The 22696-nt window shown below is 29.1% G+C and overlaps 3 protein-coding genes across 5 annotated transcripts in view; 1 reads left to right on the plus strand and 2 right to left on the minus strand.

The window, feature by feature from the left end:
* Positions 1-19060, minus strand: part of LOC119603272 (cation-independent mannose-6-phosphate receptor) — a 138776-nt gene extending 119716 nt beyond the window's left edge. Inside the window, exons 1-9 of one of the 3 annotated variants that reach the window (XM_037955257.1) lie at positions 18757-19060; positions 18382-18502; positions 16608-16821; positions 16376-16539; positions 9443-9594; positions 9194-9325; positions 8974-9115; positions 8227-8342; positions 7988-8097 (exon numbers count right to left, since the gene is read on the minus strand). In XM_037955257.1, coding sequence (XP_037811185.1) covers positions 7988-8097; positions 8227-8342; positions 8974-9115; positions 9194-9325; positions 9443-9594; positions 16376-16539; positions 16608-16821; positions 18382-18471 — 1120 coding nt within the window. In that variant the 5' untranslated portion in view covers positions 18472-18502; positions 18757-19060. Of the gene's footprint in view, positions 1-7987; positions 8098-8226; positions 8343-8973; positions 9116-9193; positions 9326-9442; positions 9595-16375; positions 16540-16607; positions 16822-18381 lie in introns of all 3 variants that reach the window. The other 2 variants (XM_037955258.1, XM_037955256.1) reach the window with 2 other exon arrangements.
* Positions 12418-14658, plus strand: LOC119603275. Its single transcript, XM_037955260.1, has 3 exons — positions 12418-12542; positions 12638-13800; positions 14247-14658. Exons 2-3 carry the CDS (start codon positions 12645-12647, stop codon positions 14348-14350), a joined length of 1260 nt encoding a protein of 419 aa, XP_037811188.1. The 5' UTR covers positions 12418-12542; positions 12638-12644; the 3' UTR covers positions 14351-14658.
* A 1141-nt stretch (positions 19061-20201) lies between the features above and the next one.
* Positions 20202-21448, minus strand: LOC119603279 (integrator complex subunit 12). Its single transcript, XM_037955265.1, has one exon. It carries the CDS (start codon positions 21278-21280, stop codon positions 20321-20323), a length of 960 nt encoding a protein of 319 aa, XP_037811193.1. The 5' UTR covers positions 21281-21448; the 3' UTR covers positions 20202-20320.
* Positions 21449-22696: the final 1248 nt, after the last annotated feature.

The following is a 22696-nucleotide window of genomic DNA, read 5'->3' on the forward strand; positions in this document are numbered from 1 at the left end:
TTCGCAATTGGTATACAATAAAAATACAAACCTATGTCTACATACTTACAACTACAATAGACAACGCGGACAGTAAAAAAGCGGCCTTTTCAATGGTTGTACGGAAATGCGATTGTATTTCCGTTTCCGTTGTAGCCAAATGCAACAAACTCTTCCATTGTGTTATACGTTAAAACTAAACATGCACAAGAAAAAAATTGAAATTTATCAAAGAAAAACAATATGTACCTATGTACGTCATTTAATTTGAATTCTACTCACTTCAGGGGCAATAAAGAAAATTGCCTTAAAATCAGAAATAAAGAAATTAAAAATACACATTAATTGGATAATTGCAAATTGTATTTTACTTTTTATTAAAGGAATTGAAAATGTATAGAGGAAGAGGATGTTGTTGTGGTGTTTTTTTTTTACATTTTCGTTTAAAGATAAAAGTAGTTTCCGATTAATCGCATACATACTTCACAAAAAAAAATTATAAAATTATGGAACTTATACACCCATTGTTTTAGTACAATTTACGTACTAAAACTCTTTATTTGGCGTACCAACAGAAATACATCAATAAAATCTGTACATTAATTTTGCACAAATAAATGAAATCATTATCATTAGATTATTTATGAAATGTATTGAAATTCTCTGTGAATTACCGTATTTAGTGCACTTTATTGATATTGATAAATTAATTCGAATTCATAAAATGGAATGTATTCTCCAATGGCACTACTGTCATACAATTCCCATTCATCAAAAATGTTGTCTGGTAGATCCTCCAGTATTTAACTGCATTTATCAATTCCTTTTTCATCAATTTCTTGGCAATATTTGGAAAAATAATGAAAAAATGTAAATGTAAACTGATTTTATTATAAAGATAATCAGTAGCACCTACAAGCCTTTTAAAATGTTTACCAAAAAGGACATAAACATCCTTAAAAGATAATTAAGATATATGAAAAACAAGTAAGAAAGTATAGTCGGGCGTGACCGACCATATGATACCCTACACCAGTTATGAATATTAAATGTGATTTATTTTTCATAATAATTCATTGTTCAGATACATTTAAGCAATTTATGGATGAAAAACTAATTTTCTGAAAGAGTCTTTATATGGGGCTAGGGGCAAATATGGACCTAGCCCGATAAAGTTTTGTGAATATATTTACATTTATATAATATTTATTTGTGCTGAATATCATCGGGATATTTGTGTTTATAAGTTAATTTTGGACATTCAAGTAATTTTCGGAAGGGGGCTTTGTATGGGAGCTAGGGTCAAATGAGCCCCGATCTTTATGAAATTTGGCAAGGTCATCAAGGCTTGTATAAAACTTAGATGTGCCGCTTTTTATCGATATACAGGTATATTTAACATAATTATGAGCTTAGAAGCCCTTTTCGGGTGGTTCTGTTGTATGGGGGATAGATGAAACAATGGACCGATTTTAACCATTTTTAATTATTTTTTAACAAAATCCTAATGGGCTGATCTGTTTACTTTATTTTTCAGTAAAATTCTAATCCATTCAACACAAAAAAAATCTGTTGACAAAAAAAATTATTTAAAATTTACCGTCATGTTTTTATGACTTTATAATTCGCTACATTTACTCTTTAGATCCTAAAATTATATTCCAAAAATCAAATTTTACAAAAAAAATCAGTAATATGGATAATCTAGCATTATAAAACCGGTTGTTTTTTTTTTTTTTTTTGTACCCAAGTGTGGGAACGAATGGGTTAATTGTGACACCTTCTGTCGAGATACAATTATATTTTACTTAATTATGAGCTCAAAAGCCATTTTCGGGGGGTTCGGTGAAATAACAGACCGATTTTAACCATTTTCAATAGACTTCGTTCTTGGACCAAAAACAACGTATTTGCGAAATTTCCCGTACTTTGATAACAACGTTTACATGGACACACGGACGGGCATCGACTCAGAGAGTGATTCTTAATCAATTGGTATAAGTTAAGGTGGGTATAGTACTAATATTTAAGATCTTCCCTTCTACTAGACATATTCTTCAGCGGAGCACACTCGGTTGCCCAACAAATTACAAAAAATTTTAGTACCGACTTTTAAATCTTGCTATACATCGTTTCATTGGTTCCGTATTGGACTAAGATCAAGAGATTGAACTCCAAAGCAAATCCTTACTTTTAGATGTGTTTCGAGTCGCTGACGACCAAAACAAGTATATGTTTTTAGTCATACTGATCCATTCAAACATCCACCATGAGTATAGGAGCAATACTATTCCCGAAAAACGCTATTGGTAACATCATTACATTTCCCAATTGTTCTTTATTATGACTTTATTAGACAAATATAAAACTTTACAGAAGTAACTCCTAAAATGATTGATACCATTACATTTCCCCATTGGGTTTTATGACTCTATTAGACAAACATAAGACTTCACAGGAGTACTTCCAATTACCTAAAAAGATATTTTTGGAAAATTTTACCATTAAATGCCATAGTACCCGAATTTATCGATTACTATCAAACCTTAATCGTTTATTTATACCCAGCAAAAACTCGGTAATGGGTTGTACTTCCATAATCACTTGCTTTTCAATGACTACTACTTATCGTCCACATTACTTAGAAGTACTCTAGTAATGACTTTCTTATAATCTGATATAGAAGTACTTTATTTTCGGCTTTATAATTTTGTTTGCACATTTTATTTAATTGCGTGTTAAGAAATGTGTTTTACAAAAAGAAAACGAAATAAAATTTGTATGTAAAAACCATTATTTGATGCGCAATAAAATAGCTATGCAGTGGTGCATTGAGTAGAACAGTTGACTAACAAACCGAAGTCCCTGATTCGTATTCTAGCTGGCTCTTTTTATTATTAAACAATTAAACAACTTACTAAACAACTTCTTCGTAAGAGAAATTGCAAGTACTTCTTTAACTGCCTATTTGTAAGAGAGCGTGGAAGTACTTGCATCCAATGACACCACCGTATTAAAATAATGACTTAAAATGCCAATGAAGAAGGAGTGAAAAGAGGTTTTATTAGCTTTTTAACTCATTACTTCTCAATATAAGTTTTTCCTGGGTATTAATTAGTTAGTTTGAAAGGAGGATGTGTATACAACAAATCCGAAGAAATACACCTAGACCTCTATCGGGCCTGTTGTGCGGTTCTTAACCAGCGATACAGGTGGGAATCGAACCCACCACCTCCGGTCTACCAAACTACAACACTAACCTATCGGAGGCCACTTTTTATTTATTTTATTTATATAGACGCAAGAAAATAGACAAAGATTTTTCAAAACTCCATCCCTGTGGTTAGAATATAGCAAAACTCCAAAAAAAAGTAAGAAATTATGGTCGGGCGAGGCCGACCATATAATACCCTACACCTTTGACAACTTGGTTTTTGCAGCTTTTTGTCGAGATATGAGTATATTGAACATAATTATGAACTTAAAAGCCCTATTTGGCGGGTTCAGTTGTATGGGGGCTAGGTAAAATAATGGACCGATGTAAACAATTTTCAACAGGCTTCATCTGCGGTACCATAAAAGATCATGTGCCAAATTTCATTGAATTATCTCCAAAATTGCGTAGTGTAGTTTGATTACAAGGTTTAAAAGCCCTATTCGGGGGTTCAGTTGTATGGGGGCTAGGTGAAATAGTGGACCGATGTTAACCATTTTCAATAGGCTTCGTCTACGATACCATAAAATATCATGTGCCGAATTTCATTGAATTATCTCCAAAATTACGACCTGTAGTTTGATTACAAGGATTACAAGCCCTATTGGGGGGTTCAATCGGCTTCAGAAAATGATTCTGAGCCGATTGGTATACTTTAAGGTGGGTATAGGACCAATATTATTGTGCGTTACAAACATCAGCACAAACCCAATATACCCTCCCCACTAAAGTGGTGTAGGGTATAAAAACTAGTTTTGCAATATACATATAAATGAATCACAATGTAATTCGGATCATAAAAGTATAATTAATTTCTTACTCAATCACATAAGTAAATAATAAATGGTAATTTAAAAATTCAATGATGCAATCAAGTTGTTTACCGTTGAATCAATACTTCTTTACTACTTTTAACCAGAAATCTTTATCAATATTTATTTTTATGTACAATTTCTATTACAGTTTATATGTATTTTGGTATTAGCTTCGGGAAAGCTTTAAAAATGCAAACAAAATAACATTTATATAATAAATGTTAAAGTTAAAAAAGAAATAAAATGTTGTCTTGTCGATTTTCTCGATGGGTTTTTCAATTTTATTTTAACATCATTTTTTTCGGTATTTTATTACTTTATCCTTTTTTTGTAGTCGTATATACAAATTAGATTTTTTTATGGAGAGTTTGTTTATTTTTCAATTTTACAATTGCCTGACCTGGCTGGAGGAGTAAACTGGTGGTGTAAAAAATAGAATGTAATTTCCAATGTATATATTGGATAAAATTGTATATGTATACATACATATATTTGCATATGTATGTGGATGGTTGATATTTTATTTAAATTGTTAGGCTAGCAGATAATTTCAAAGTTAAATGTTGTGCAAATTTCAAGCCCAATTTGCATTTTACATACAATATGGATTTAGATTTTTAGGTAAATATTTTATATTTTACTGTAGTTAGGATCATTAAATAGTGTCTTAAATATTACATTTTATTTGCTTGTTATTTACAATCGTTTATTTAGTATCCACAACCCCCCTAATGTATCCTGTTGCTAACTTTTGCCGGGGTAGGATTATAGATAGGATTGCACGCATTGAAAATGTATAGCTTCAATTTTTACCTTGATTATTTTTTATTTACAATATTTAAAAAAATGTATGTTTTGAACAAACAAACCTTGATGCCAATGGGTTTGATTGCCCATTTTTACTAAAATCGTTTTTTTTTTTTGCTACCATTTTTATACATATTTCGCTTATACAACATAAACAAATTATTTACGTGATTTTGTATTTTTTTCTTTACTTGTTGTCGGTAGGGGATATGAAGATTCAATAGACATTAATAAAATTTGTTTTTTCCCTGCATTTGCGAAATTATGTTTTAAGACTCTTTTTCGGTTTAAGAAAAATGATTAGAATAATAAATGTATTGATTACTTATTTTCCAACATAATCTCCTTTAGTTCAATTTTAGGTTTAAAGCTTATTTACACAAACATACTTTAAAATGGTACCATCGAATATACAGACTATTAACGTATTCAAATTAAATTATGTTTTAGTCAGCCATTTTTTATATTGGATTTTAGAATACATATAACCATAAGCGGCTTAACTTTTTTGAGATTAAGATAAATAAGAATTACACGATTCTCTAACGAGCTATGAGTAAATTTTAAGCGATTTTCTAAATCTGATTGATTTATTAAATCCAAAGGTAAAAGGTTTTATCGAGGCTAAACTTGTTTATGTAAATATTTATGGCTATAATTGTAGGTATCTTTGTGTCAGTTATAAGTTTAAATTTTCCGAAGAAGAGCCGATATCCTGGAAATGTGAACTACAATGGATTGACCATTTTCCTCACAGCGTGAGACTAGCCTTATTAACTTCAAGTACAAATAATATAATATTTCATAATCCTTGATCAATGGTATTCAGGCTAAGATATCAAATACATATTCTATAAGGAAACCAGTAAACATTCCGTCAACCTATCAAGACTGATTTGAATGCTGCTATTTTATTCTGATAAACCTCCGAATAGGCCTGGTAAAACTGTTTTTCTCGCTTGGGAAGTTAAAGAAAAAATTGACCTATTATTTGGAGTTCTAATTTATTTTTGAATGCCACATACACAAGTCTACGGGGCAACTGTAACTGTCGGCTACCTTGATAATATTACCTAACATATTAATGGGTTAATTCATTAATGCCCACGGCGATCTGGATTTTAGAAGATGTTACATATACGTAACAGTGGGCATTACCCACAAATGTTTGTCCCTTTAAGTAAAAATTACATCTTTTTACAAAAAAAAATATTAAAAAATATTGGTAAATTATTAAGTTTTAAGCTTGGATTAGCTAACTTGGTGTATCATATAAAATGTTTTCATATAAAATAAAAAATGATTTAAAAGTATAAAATTTTAATTCGTGAAATTTTGTAATTTATGCAGTGACAATTCATGAATTTAAAGAAATTTGTATATTTTCTTGCAGAAACAGAAATATTGACTAACAATACACATTTTTCATACATTTACCAAAGGTCCTTGGCGCTAGAATCCTTGCAATTTCCTAATACCCAAGAAAATGGTCATTATTTTCAACCCATGCTTAATTTTTGAAGGATAATTGCAATCCAACTGTTCCTTGAGCATGTTTTAATGCGGTCAAATGGCATATCCTTTACGGAAATCCTTAAAAAATGTAAAATATCCACGAAAGGACGATTTAATAGAAAAATTTACATTAAAAATATATTGCTTGTCATCAAACATCAATATTTCAAGATAATATATAGTTTTTTTTACTTGAAAACCCCATTCCTCTGATAAAAACTATTTTTGGGGCAGATTACATAAAAAAGTAAGCAAGTTGTTCATTATTTATATCGAATGTAGAGGGGTACAAAAAGTACTGAAAACTGCCCACTGTTACATATACGTAACACTTTTATTATCCTCTTTTTAAGTCTCCACAAGGACATGGTATATGTATATAAACAATTAGGTAATAAACTTTAGTCACTTCTTTATAAGTTTACGTCAGAAACTTTTTTTAAAAACCAACTACACAGAAAAAAGTTTGAGCATAAATATTATGAACAGCTTTCATTGACTAAAGTTAATAGTATTTAAGAATAAGTTCCTAAATTGTATGAATTTTTTCATTTTTATTTTTTTTAAAAATAATCTAGAAGCCTTGACTTAAAAAATTAAAAATTTTCTTTCTATTTTTCTATTTGTTAAAAAATGTTTAAAATTTTCTTTGGAAAATTTTTTATTTCTTTATGATTTTTAGATTGAAAACAATGAAAATGCGCGTAACTTGCAGGATTGTCTGAAGAATGGATGTTTAGCTATATTTCTGATGTTTTTTTATTTCATATTTTGTTTTCCAATATTTTTATTTATTTTTCATAAAAATTCGCTAATTATTATTATTTTATTTTCTAAAAAAATGGAACATTGGATATTTATTGCAATGTGGATATTTATTGCAATTTTTTATGAAAATCAAAGAAAATAAGTAAAAAAAAACAAAAAGTTCATTCATGTACAAATTCATACATTTTATGAACTTTTAATATTCCGAATGAAAATGGTTTGGGAAAAAAAGTCATGTTCGATTCATACAATTTATTACAAAATTCATTCTAGTTATGTATTATTTTTTTCTGTGTACATAGAAGTTATTAACATTGTAAGAATTCATTCCTCGAAAAATATGACTTTTTACAGGTTTACGAAATGGAAACTTTACAAAATAACCCAAAAATACAATCCTATATGCAAAAATTACTCAAATTCGATTTCTAATTGTTAAGAACATGTTAAGTTAACCTATCCATCAGAAAAAATTAACTTTGCATTTTCCATTTCTTTGCATTTCGAATCCAAATTGGAATTAATTTGCGTTACGTATATGTAACTGTGGACATTAATGGGTTAACAGGTTTTTCAAATTCGAATGATCCAATAAAAATGTATACGATATGAATTGAGATAGATAGACGTAGAAGCAAATCACTTGCTGTACAAAAAAAATTAAATAAAATCATCAGAATAAAGGTCAAACATCGAAATAATTGCAATATCTACCTTATACTTATTTTTCGATAATTAAACAAAAAATATTTCCAAATAGTCTTCTGTAACCCACATTAATTTGTACTTAAATATAAACTTAATACGACATACAATAAACATATGTATGTATGAATGTATGTAGATATGTATATACATATAATTGAACTCAAATCAAAATAAAACTTACCATCATTTTCCATACAAGGACTACCAGCCGATGAACATACAGAGAATATATAATTTTGATTATCCTGCTGCAATTTAAATGGTTTATCCATTAAGGAACTCATATTAATTCTGTTCATTTAACACAAATGTTAAATGTATAAAGAGAAGAAAATAAAAAATAAACATTTTATAAGAACAAATATCAAATTATTGTAAAATCATTGATTGACTACAGAAATACATGGAGAAATTACTTACATTTCGTTGTCATGTGTAATAACAGTACAAGGTGGTAAATCATTACAGGCCAACGGAGTAAGAAATGAAAATTCATATGAACAACCATGTAGACCCATTAATTCTGGATGGGCATTCTGTGGTAAGAAAAATAAAAATTTAAATCCAATTAGTAAAGGAAAATGTATATTTACGTAGATGTAATACATATGTCGATGAGCATGTAAACATTTTTTTTTATTAATGAAAATTCATAGGAAAGTATGGAAAAATCAAATTTGCTAAATTAAAAGGAAGAATACACAAATTATTAAGGTCAGGAGGAGATTAACTTTACCATCATGACGGAAAAAACATTATTTAAATTACATTTATAGTAATGACACGATGTTTACAGAAGCCGACAGCATTTGCTTTATATTAATTATAAAGTACGTTAGTTTTTTGTAGTAGAATAAACCTTAGTTTAGTTAGATTAAAACAATTTTTGGCGAATTTTAATCAATGAATTGTTTTTCAGTAAGTGATTAAGAGGTCATATTTTTGTTAGTATGTATAACATGAAATAAATGATTAGGCTCATAATCAGTCGATATTTATGAAACTTTTTAGAAAATTTCAAACAGAAAGTCGTTTAACTGGCCAAAATAAAACAATTTTTAAAGTAAATTTATTTAACCAATGAAAGTAGATTATCTTTATACTAAAAGCCCATACTAAAAATATCAAATATCTATACAGAATATAATAAAAATAATATTATCTTACCTTTACTTCTTTATCACAATAGAAATAAATGGTTGATGAATAGTTCGTTGTTTTATTGCAGGGTGTCGGAGAAATGTGGCGCATTATTAAATGACCATTTTCTATGACGGGTTTAGGTTGAACTGTGCCATAGTTTATAAATCTATAAATGTGTAATAAAGTGGAAAAGTAAAATGTTACTTAAAAAAAATTTCAAATTTCGTAAAACAATTCAACTTACTTCTTTTTATAGTCGGTTTCTTTAAGTTTCAAAAAGCATACACTGCTGTCAGCGGGACACATAGCATTTTCTCCATACAGCACTGGTTTGCAAATGTTAATTACAAAAACATTTCCTTGTCGGTCAATTGTTCTAAATAAACACATAAATATTGGAAATTATTTATTAAACATAAAATTAATTTGAAATGTATACTTGTATCATACAAGTTGTATGTATACATAAATTTTATACATATGAGTAATTTACCTGTAATTATTATCACTTAGTGGCATTAGGTCGAATGTATGACCTGTGCTGCTATCGTGCACATTGCAAATGTTACCTTTAACACTGTCCGGTTCTGGTAAACAGGCCAAGGGCGTTTCAAAGGTTATGTAAAAAGAACAAGCATCAGGAGCCTAGAATTTAAGATTAGATAATAAACAAGGTGAAATGTGGAAATTAAGTTATATAAACTGATTAATATAAATTTGTGGTAATATAAATCATGAAATCGAAATTTCAAAACCTGACAGCCATGATTATAACGAATATTGGATATTAGGTTCGAATATTAGATATTTATTTACCTTAATACAAAATTTTTCAAAAATTGACTTTTTTCAAAAATGCTTTATAAGGGGAGAGGCTTAAATATGAGCATATCTCCATTAAATTTGGTGGAAGGATTTATGTTAATATAAAAATTATTTATAATGACTACCGCATTACTCTAATATTATACAGGAAAGTTATAGAATTCAAGTCATTTGCTGAAGGAGGATTTGCTTGGGACTGGGGTCAAATGCGAATGGATTATTTAACAAATATCACTAAGGCTTATACGAAACTTTTTCCGTTTTTTGCAATGATCGACTTTTTTTGATCCTAGTCACCATACAAACCTCTCCTCAGAAAACGTGAAATCTGTACTTCACTTATAAACAATAGTATATAAATAAGTTTTATGTAAATATTTTTAGGGTTGGGTCATTTTTGACCCTATAATACATCTTTAAGAAATTCAGTTTTTGAGCAATTTTGAACAGACGTAGTTTTCTAAAAGATTAACAAGTAAGAGAATTATATTCGGCTATGTTGAATCTTATCAAATTGTGCTGTAAGTAAATTTCGGAAGGTCTTCTCATTTATTTGATAATTGCTAAATTTTATTATTCGAAAGGGTTATGGACCAAGCTTTACAGAATTAAAAGTTACTAGTTTCTTAAAAAAACTAATTTCTGTTGGAAATTATGATATTTATTAAGCAATAAATTAATTTTAGGAAGGGAACCTTATACGGGGAATAACGTCAATTATGGACCGATCCTGAGGAAATATTTGTTCTTATAAAACTTGTTTATTACAATTTTATATGGGGGTAGGATCATTTATGGACCGATTAATATGGGGGCACCACCAATTCTGAAACCATCTTTATGAAATGTGGTAAAGAGGTTTTTAATCTTATAAATCTTGTTTATGACAAATTTCACCACTATAATCATATTATTAAGTCAATTATGAGCATTAAAGTCATTCTATGAAGGGGACCTTATAAGGGGGAATTTATAATCTTATGTAGAGAAATTTATAATCTTATAAAGCATGTTTGTGTGAAATATGATCCTATTATTAGGCCAATTGCGAGACTTAAAGTCATTTTCTGAAGGGGCCCATATATGACGGGTAGATTTAATTATGGTCCGAAGCCTGCCATACATGACAGTATAATTTGTACACAATAATTTGTACGTGTACAAAACTAGTTTTTATTACGATTCCTTCATAATTAACTTATTTATGACTCATTAACCTATGTTCCGAAGGTCCACTTGTAAAGGCGCTAGGTGAAATCGTAGACCGTTATTTCTCGTTTACAATACCAAACCAACGTTATAAGTAGAGAAAAAATTGTTCAAAATATTAACTCTCTAGTTGCCTTTCCCGTGTGGCCTCTACCGTGCTTTTAACAGACTGACGGACATGGAAATATCGTATTGCGGGTCTACGACCAATATTATAAACGAAATGACAAAATCAATATACCCTTTTTTGATGGTGGATATAATAAATAGTAGGGTTTCTATATAAACTATGAACTAAAATACTGTGTAAATGATACTGAAAAATTTCATAATGATCGACCCTTATTTGACCCTAGCCCTCCTACAAAGCCCACTCTGAAAATGGCTTGAACGTCGTTAATTCCTTATAAACACTTCTATTTCGATTTTCGAATACGGAATAACAAAAAAACCTTTACCAAATTTTGTTAGGATGGGTTCATATTTGACCCTAGATCCCATATATAAATCAGAATTTAATCAAAAATATTTCGAAATTAAGGCAAAATTTAACATAAATGCTTTTTTATTAAAAATAATATACATTTAAGATATAATCATAACCGATATAAGGTATCATATGGTTGGCCCTGGCCGAATATATTTTTTACTTGTTTTTTTAATAGACTTTTTTGATTGATGGTCAAATCGGAAAAAAATATAAATCCAGTATAAACATTTAATATAAACTGGCAACTCTGTACAAAGTTAACTACATGGAGAGAAATGCATATACTTATTTTTATTCATGAATCATCATTTATATGCAGTGATGGGAACTATGGCACTCAAGTGTTTCTACTTTTTCTTATCAAAATATCAAATTGCGTATCAGATTGAAATTATTCATTTGAATTTTTACAAAACTTATGCAAAATAATTAGTTTAATGTTATCCCACTTTAAATACATAATTTTACAGTTAATAAAAAAAAGGATCAATGAGACATTTGTTACGAATTACACTCAAACCTCGTTTTATGAGACTAATTCGCACAAAACGTTTCACTAGCACAAATACAAAATCCACTAATTTGGTTTTACATAAAAAGACAAACATAATTGCGTTCCAAAATAAAACAACACAAAATTTAAATCTTTACTGAAACCATAAAAATATGAACAATACGAATTCCAAATGAAGAAAATATGTATATAAAATGTCCAAAAAGTAAAAAATAATGTTCCTACATGTACAAAGGATTTGAACAATCAATACTTTATATATCCGAACCGGAATTGGTATAAAATCAGGAGTAGTACTTTGTTGAGAACTCCTTTTTGGTTATATGTGGTCCAACATTTTCCTCAAAATCATTTTTACACAGAAAAAAATTATAATTTTGAATCCGCATAAAACTACGTTTGAGTGTACTTTTGTATCAATTGCTTAAAACTGACTTGTCTCTTTCGTGTACAATTTTTTTTTGCAACTCTATGACAAGAATATTAAACATTAAAAATCCCAACTCTGCCGTTTTGTTTTTGTTAGTTTAAAATTTTTTGCCTGTTGAGCTAGAGGTGTTTATTATAATTTATAATTTCACAACATCGAACAGATATTACAGATATTCTATAAAATATTATACATAATTTAAAACATTTAATAATTGCAGATTTAAAATGAAAATTATATTAAAAAATACACGTAAAGAAGTGGAAATATATAAAAGCGCCGCCGACTACAATGGAGAGCAAGATAAAGCAGAAGATAAACTTGATACAAAACCCATGATTTTACAGGAAGATGATTTTTGGACATATTTAGATATGAATGCTAATAATATTCAAATATTAACACTTGAAACTGAAACTTCTTGTGAAGAATTTCTGATGGATGTAATAAGTTGTGAGACATTTTATTGTAATTTTCACAATAAGGTATTGAAGAATTTAAAACACCTAAGGAAATTAAAAGTGATGTCAACGAATATGTTTCGCTTTACTAATGAATTTTTTAATACACTCAATAACTCTTGTACTGAACTGGAAAGTCTGAGCTTATATTATTGTAATGTAAAGGAATTTACACCGGTTTCTACATTAAAGGAACTAGAATTGAAGCACTGCAATGGTTTTACTTGGAATAATTTTCAAACAATATTAGGTGAAATGAATTTAAAAGCTATTACTTCCTATGCTACTCGTTATAAGGGTAAAGTCGAATACTTTGAAATTGTCTCAAATTTGGAACATATAAGTTTGCATTACAACATCGTCAACAATATTAAAATCTTATTCCGCAAAAATCAGGAAAAACTTAAAAATCTTAAAACATTAGATTGGGCTCTTGATTTTACTAAACATTTATGGATTAATGCCACAAACTGTCCAAATCTTGAAACTTTAACAGTGAAACCTCGAAATTTATTATTTGAAAACTTACCGGGTTTTATGTATTTAAAAACATTAAACTTAAATGTATATAATGATTTCTTTGATTCGGATATAGTTCATGTTATAAAACATTCAACAATAAAGAATTTCACTATTAATATGGCAAATTATAATTGGTTGATTGATATGTATGAATATAATAAAAGTTATGATACTGAATGGGCAAATTTGAAAACAGATCTGTTGCATATACAACTTAATTATGATAAAACATTATCGCCCATTTTGCATAATTGGTATAAATTATTGGAGAATAATCATAAATTAACTCTCAAACTGAAATTTGGCAATTTAATTGATAGACCTGCTTTGGAAGAGATTCTAGGTAATCAAAGTTTTCCAAAACGTTTAAAATCAATCAACATATGTGGCGAAATTATTGGTAAATATAAATACATAAACTATAGATACAATGAAATCAATTAGTGTGCTTGTAATTAAGTCAGAGGTCGGCAACTGACGAGAGAATTCATTAGTACTAAATTAGGCTATGCTGAATATTATACACTCAGCACAATAGATAGTTTTTTATAGAAATATAAAATTTTATTTTAATTTAAATTAATAAATATTCTTTTTTATGCAATTTAATGGCGTAAAATAAACCAAATTATCATAAAAGTTCCAGAATATTATAAAATTAAACTAATTAAAAAATTTAACTAATTAGTATTATAATTGGCGATCTCATGTTCATCGACTATTAAATATATTAGTAACTTTTTAACTTTAAATTCTCTTACTGCTGATAACTGATTTAAATACTGCAATAAATATATTTATGTACAAGAGTTTAATGGATTATTCCTTTTTTTCATATCTTTACAGATTGCAGTGAACTTAAGAGTAATTATTCTACTGTGATTGAAAAAGCGACAATTATAATACAAAACAATAAACTGAATGAAAATAATCAATATATTTTATTATAAAATTATGTATTTAGTTTCGAAAACTAATATCCCTGAATAAAAATAATCAATATATTTTATTATAAAATTATGTATTTAGTTTCGAAAACTAATATCCCTGAATAAAAATAATCAATATATTTTATTATAAAATTATGTATTTAGTTTCAAAAACTAATATCCATGTAGAAAATAACATATTTGGTTGATAAAAATGTTAATTATAAATTAACTATTTTGCAAATGACTACAAATTGGTTTAAATCTCATGCAGATATCAACCAAACATATTGTTTAGAAATAAACTTAAGAAAGAAATAAAAATTAAACAAGTAAGAAATTATAGTCGGGCGAGGCCGACCATATAATACCCTACACCTTTGACAAAAATATAATGTGATTTAGTTGCCATAATAAAGCATTTAAGTTGAATTGTACCTTGCCTTAGATATACATACTTAAGCCGTTTATTGTTGAATAAAATTGTGGACATTTAAGTGAAATTTTGATGGGGGCTTTTCATAGGGACTAGGGTCATATGAGAACCTATTATTATGGAATTCGTGAGGGTCATCAAGTCTTGTATACAACTTGGTTATTGCAGCTTTTTGTCGAGATATGAGTATATTAAACATAATTATGAACTAGGTGAAATAATGGACCGATGTAAACAATTTTCAACAGGCTTCATCTACGGTACCATAAAAGATCATGTGCCAAATTTCATTGAATTATCTCCAAAATTGCGACCTGCAGTTTGATTACAAGGTTTAAAAGCCCTATTCGGGGGTTCAGTTGTATGGGGGCTAGGTGAAATAATGGACCGATGTTAACCATTTTCAATAGGCTTCGTCTACGATACCATAAAAGATCATGTGCCAAATTTCATTGAATTATCTTCAAAATTGCGACCTGTAGTTTGATTACAAGGATTACAAGCCCTATTGGGGGGTTCAGTTGTATGGGGGCTAGGTTAGGAAATAATAGACCGATCTTAACGATCTTCAAAATTGCGACCTGTAGTTTGATTACAAGGTTTACATGGACGGACGGACGGACAGATTCTGAGCCGACTGGTATACTTTAAGGTGGGTATAGGACCAATATTATTGTGCTTTACAAACATCAGCACAAACCCAATATACCCTCCCCACTAAAGTGGTGTAGGGTATAAAAAAAGACAAGAAGCCTCCCATGAAATCAAATGTCAATCAAAGCGAACAAAGTCTTTTAGGTGGTGCTCAATTTTAATAAAAATAACAAGAAAAAACAATTAAATATTAAGAATTTGTGATAAAATTGATAAAGATGATATTGTTACATATAAAATAGGTCATTGAAATAAATAAAGTATAGTATATAAACAGTTCAAGCTTTATAGTTTCATGTGGGAACTTTTTTAAAGTTTAACTAATGGAATTAGAAATAAATGCATGTATACTTATATGTAATAAAACAAAAATTATATTCTTGATTCTAATATATTGCCTCAAAACAAATGTTCACAAAAAAATTGGATTCATCCCACCAAAATTCGCAATATTATTAAAAAACGATATATTCCACGAAATCGTTGATTATTTAAACAATAAAGATCTATTAATGTTAACTAAATTTTGTACAACATTTCGCAATGTTGTCATTGAAATAAAGACGATGAAGCAAATTATAAATTTTAATTATTATTCTGAATAATTCACATATCAATTAGAAGTAAATAAAAAATTTTATAATTACCAAAAGGTTATTTTAAATGGTCTAATTTAAAATTCCTATAATAATAACTTGTAAGCAACAGAAGTTGTTTTCCTCTTTTTTTAAAGAGTAATAATTTGTAATGATTTGAACTTGAATTACATACAATTTTAGAAAAATTTATTTATCTGATCAAAAATTAATATAATATTTGATCTACTGCAGATATAAATCGTTTTAATAACTTCCTCGCAAAAGCTCTTAAAGAAGCCAATTCGATATAGCACAAGAACTTTATTATAGATTAAGAAATAAAAAAAAATTATCATTTTTGTTTTGTTTAATACTTACATATGATGTTACGCGTGATTGATTTTTATCCAACGTATAATCACAACCTAAAAATACATGCAATTGATAGGTTTCATCTTTTTTATTAGAACTGGAACATTTTTCGCCATTGGAAAAACTAAAATACATTTTGCCATTATGATAGTTTAATTGATGTTGAGTACCTATAATCAGATAAAACATAACAATATTAGTATTTCAATAAACTTGGCTATTAACAACAAAACTTAACCCAATATATATTCTTTATCATCGGATCTTTTGAGACAAGCAGCAACATCAGAGCGATTATTACATTTGCGTGTTATATTACCGCATATATTAAATTCGAATGTATCACCCAAATCACTGCGTGTAAGGTGGGCAAAATCTGAATGTAAGGCACTAAAATCGAATTTATGTCCATAGACTGGCTCTGTAATGGAGCATTCATTAGTGGATAGAATCTGTAAAATAAAAATATAATTTATGCATTAAAATTAAATCATATCAAAGTACAAATGCTCAGTTGTAATAGAAGTGGATGAAGTGGAAAAATACCTTATACACTGCAAATTTTTTATAGTTAAAAATATTAATTGCTTAATACATATGTAGATATACTATTAATAAAGAATTTATTTTAATAATACATATTATTATGGCTCTAAAAATGGTGGTGCAACAGGCAGACGCGAGTATAATGTTACAGTTTTGGTGAGGGTATAGGTTAGCTAGTTAAAATTGCTTATTTAAAACAAACCTTTAAGATTTTGTTCTACTGCTTTTGGAAGTAGGACAGTAATTGATATAATGGTATATTATGGACCGATCAACAAGATATGATACGATATGATTTTTGAAACTAATTTGTGTGAGATTTCGTATCACTGCCAAAATTAATAAACGATTTAGAATGTATGTATGTATATTAGGGTTATAAACAAAATTTAGCCCTTATAAGTTGTGCCTGTAGTGTTTTAATAATGAAACTTTTTACTCGGGTCATTTTGGTACAAAAATCTTCCGTGGAAAATCGTTTCTCTAAAGCCATTTATAAATTTAAATAAATGTTTAATTGTATAATCCACATACATGTTTGGGTACCTAATTTGGAAGAAGGATAAATATCGGCAACTATCCTTGCATTTTCTCCCATAGCATTGGGAATAACCTTTTATGACCAACCTCGCTTTATATCGCTCTATATCACCTTTAGAGTTCCTCTTTATTTTGAAACACCATTTGCTATCAATAGGTTTCTTTCCTTTTGGTAGTTTTACAAGTTCCCATGTTCCATTTTCAATTAAAGCGTTTAGTTCTTCATCCATAGCCCGTTGCCATTCTCACAGATGGTCCAGGTACCCAGTCGTTACTTTGATCATCATTGTTTCTAGGCGATGTCTCATCAGTATCAGAAAAATATTGATCTTCATCAGAATTACTTTCTTCTCCAATACTGAATGAAAAATTTATTTTTCTATCAATAAATTTTCTAATTAAAATTTACAAACTAAATTGTTTAAATTCAAAGTAAACAAAACAAGTATATTATAAAGGAAGTTCATTCTCATTCTCCAACAAATTAGTACTATTCAAAACTTAAATTTTCCATGTCTGTTTTTCTGAAAAATACCCGCTTTCGACAATAAATTATCTCCAAATTTATTGCAAAAATCATTGGCAACACTGTTAATAAGAGAAATAAATAATTACTACTCTCTCTCTCTTTGAAAGATAAATAAAAATAAACAAAACAAAGACAAAAATGTCAAAAACATATGACGAAGCAAAACAACAACAAACCGTTACATGACGCTTGATATTAAAAACCTACCCTCCTCACCCTGCCTTCAATTTCCACACTCCATAAACTAACCAACCACCTTTTTCTCTTCTTTAATAAAATATACAATATAACTACATACAAAAACAAACATGGATTCTAATCGAAAGGAAATATTAAACGTAGTACTTCTATTGGCAAAAAAATACTTTCAATTAAAAAATTGCACTTGAACACTTACCAAAGGATTTTCATTGCCAACACTGGACGCATGCATGACCTTGCATCCTATTAGCAGAAGGCACCAAATTGGCGTCAAGTCTTTAAACATGATGACTTCAAAATAACAATAACAACAGTAACTGGAAGTGAAAAATGCTTCAAGTCAGGTGTTTTTTATTGTTGTTGTAGGTGAAATATTTTAAAAGGGTAGTTTGGTTGGTAGAATGTTATTAATAAAAACAAATTCTTTTGTTCTTTATTGTAATCTATTTGCTAAATTTAGCACATTTTAACTTTGGTTTATATTCCCACTTTTAAATTAATTAACAAAGAACTTATTTTTATTATTTTTACTAATCACTTGTTATCAATTAATAACTGGTGCTTTATTTACTTTTTTCACTCAATTGTTTTTTTATTAACACAATTGTAAAATGATAGTAGAAAATTATTTTGCTTTATCAAAAAAAAAAAAATGGACGCGAACGCCGGTATTAAAAAACACAATAATTTACACGAAACCGTTTTTTCTTTTTCTTTATACAATTTTTAACGCTTGAATGATTAATGCGTTGCTAAACAATATTATTTTTATATTTGTTTTAACGTAATTTTTAACATTAAATTTTAAAGGCCAAAATACAATAATCTAATAAGAACTTGCAAATGCAATCCGCGCAATTGAAAATTCACGACAAAACTGGCGCAGGTGCAACAAAACAGAACATGATTGTTGCTAAATGTCAAAGTTTTGTTATTGTTTTTGTACGTATTATCTTTTTGTGTGGACAGGGTTGTATTTAGTGGTATGTTAAAAAAGAATACCGTTATAATTATGGATTTCAATTTATTTTGCATTTATACTTTTTGGTAATTTATACAAATCGTAGCGAAATATTTTGCTTATTAAAATTTCTCATAATATTTGAGTGTCGGACCAAGCAGGAAAATATTTTGAAATATTATGTTCAAAATTTTGCGGTGATACCGATATTTTTGACGAAGTTATTAATGATAAATCCATTTCCGAGAATATGTACCTTTTTATGGGGGCTATGGGAAATGTTGGTTCGATTGTTTTGATTTTGAACATAATCCCTGGGCGATAAAAATAACATGTGACAAAATTCATCGAATTACCTTTGGTAGTTTATGAGAAAACTACTCGAGAATTAGGAAAAAAAGGTCACTTTTTTCGAGGTTGTCTAAAATTTTTACTTATAACTTTATACTTTGTGAACCGATTTCGTTGATTTTCAATATCAAACTGCTGACAATAATAAATATATTCGGTGAATTTGGTTGATGTCCTTTACTTAGTTTTACCGTGAGCGTCGACTCAGAATTTGATAAGGAATGGGTCTCAGATGAATATTTATTGGTTTTACACAAGGAATGACCAACTTATATATCGTCACCTGAAATGCAAATGGTACGTAACAACCAAAAATTGACTTTTTGATTGAAAATGGCCCACTGCATCAAAATACATGTTGTCGCATATTTTAAGAACTCTATTGTCAAAAACACTCGACTTTATTAACATGAAATTCAAAAGAGCGTAAAACAAATTAGTCATTTGCACCCGCCACAACGTCCTAAAAAGCAACATAATACATAAGGACTGGCGGTACACTTGTATTAAAATGTGTTTATTGATGGTAGTATGTAATACATGTAATAAAATTTAATTTTTATAACAATAACAGTTTTCAAGTGTTGTTACGCCGTTTTGCATTTAAGGTGACGATATAACCTTGTAGTAAGTAATTATACTTGCTTACATTCCATTTCATAGAGATACACTATTTTAAAAGGGGACATTAATGATGCGATTTGTTCAAACGTAGTTACAACCTATTTTTAATCAAAAGTATCTACATCTATTCACAATGGAAATTTCACATAAATAAGTTTAAAACAATTTCAAAAATTAAGAAAATGCAATTGTTGCAATTTTATTTATTTGATTTTCTTTTGCTATCATGATGTTTAGATGATTTAGATTTACCTGACGAAGAATGTTTCTTATTAGTCGATGAAGTTGAAGATATGGATGATGAATTGATGGTAGTCACTTTACTACTGTTACTACCCGTTGACATACGATCTTCGCGATGAGACTTTGAAGATGATGACGACGTTTTACCGCTTACTACAGAATTTACCACCTGTACGTGTTCTATTTTATGATACGGCGACGATGAATTTGATGAAGATGATGATCTGGAAGAAGTAGCCGATGATTTCGATTTTATAGATGGTACTGAGTTGGTAATTAAGGGCATTGGTTCATCAGGTATAACGACAACACCGGGAGTACAACTGCCACTTAGCTTAGTCGTTGCTGTGGACGTAGCCGTTGTTGGCTTCCCAATACAATTATCGCACTGCCAATTATGGCCCTGTTCTTCGGATGCTTCCTCATCGCTAATTGGTGGCTTATGACATTCTTGGTGATATAGCGCTCCACACTTCGAGCATTCGATCAGACGGTTTGTAGCTGTAAATCGAATTTCACCACATACACAACAATTTAAATCACCAAACTCCTTGAGATTGGTTTCATCTTCGGCTGTCGTCGACAGTATACCTCCGGCTCCACTAACAGCATCATCTGAATCAGCTATAGTGTCAGGAGAATCCGATATGGTTTTAGCCGGCGAATGTATTAGATTTATAACTTCCTCCGTCTCTACTGGTTGCGGTGGTGGGGTGGCTGCTCTTCCGGGGAAATTTGCCTCATCATCCAACTGTTTCTTGCTCAAACTATTCGTAATGGTTTTTTCGGAGCCATAGCGTTTCTTAATCTCCTCATCCAGCAGCAAACGCAACTCAGTGGCCGAATTTGCATGTGAAGAATGTAGAAGAGTTACTGCTTTTTTAAGTAATATTTCAATTTCATTGGTAGTGGTCATAATGAAATGTTGTCGCTTTCTCCTTTGTAAAAAATAGTTTTACCTTTCTTTTATTTAAACTTAAATGCAACTAGTTTTAAAACAATTATTTAAGAAACATCAAAAAGAAAAAAACACAGCAACCAATGAAACAGGCTTGCCAGACTTTGAAAACTGTTCCCCAGTTAAGGAGTTTAAAATTATTTATTCAAATCCCGGTTATTCTATAAAAATTAGTGTTTAAAATTAATATTGATGATAATTTATTAAAGAAAAACTTAAACTCGGTTTGTTTATTTTTATAGAACATATACTTCGTTTTTGAATTCACATAACACAGCTACATGTTAATATAAGTTAATGTTAAGTTAATTTTTGTTTGTGGCTACTCTGGACAAACAGCTGTTTTATATTTAATGCTACCAGATTGCTAGTAGACTAATTTTTTTAGGGTTCTATAAATCGACTTTCGAATAATCGAACAATCGACTTTTTGTCGAAAAAAGTCGAAAAGTCGAAGTCGACTATTTTGTTCCAAAAAAGTCGATAACTCTACTATCATCTATGAAAAAAGTCGAAAAGTCGACTTTGTAAATAAAAGTCGAAAAAAGTCGAAAAGTCAAAAAATCGGAAAGTCGAAAAAAGTTGAAAAGTCGAAAAAAGTCGATAAGTCGAAAAAAGTCGAAGAAAGTCGAAAAAAGTCGAAAGTCGAAAACTCTAAAATAGTCGGAAAACGAAAAAAGTAAAAAAAATAGTCGAATATAGTCGAAATAAATCGAAAATAGTCAAAAAGTCGTAAAAAATCAAAAAGTCGGAAAAAGTCGAAAAAAGTCGAAAAGTCGAAAAAAGTCGGAAAAAGTCGAAAAAAGTCGAAAAGTCGACCATTTATAAAATACTAAAAGTCGAAAAATCTAAAAGTCGACTTTTAAATAAATGAAAAAGGTCGAAAAGTCGAAAAATCGACTCTTCATAAAATGGAAAAAGTCGAAAGGTCGAAAAGTCGACTTTTAACTAAATGCAAAAAGTCGAAAAGTCGACTTTTCGTTCCAACTATAGAACCCTAATTTTTTTATTTAAAAATGCATAATTTACAGGATATAATACAATTTAATCCTTAAATTAGGGTGGAATTTTGGACTCATAACCACCCGATAACTAATGCTATGTTATGAACGAAAATTATGTCTTCAGTTCATTTGACTAAAATAATTTTTTTTAAATATACAAAACCTACAGAAAAATATAAATTGCATACTTTTTTATTGAATTAACGGAAATAAATCTCAATTACTGTTGCAATTTTATGAAATATCTATATACACATAGCTGTTGTTAACTAATTGAAAACGCTATTTTTATATTATCGCTTAAGCAGTGGTGGACGTGGCTCATCTCGTGCCTATTATCAATATCAAATTGAATTAAATAAAAAAATCG

This window comes from Lucilia sericata, unplaced genomic scaffold (assembly GCF_015586225.1).
Source record: "Lucilia sericata isolate MDLA Ls3-8-SP2 unplaced genomic scaffold, ASM1558622v1 Contig000286F_arrow, whole genome shotgun sequence".
Lineage (NCBI taxonomy): Eukaryota > Metazoa > Arthropoda > Insecta > Diptera > Calliphoridae > Lucilia > Lucilia sericata.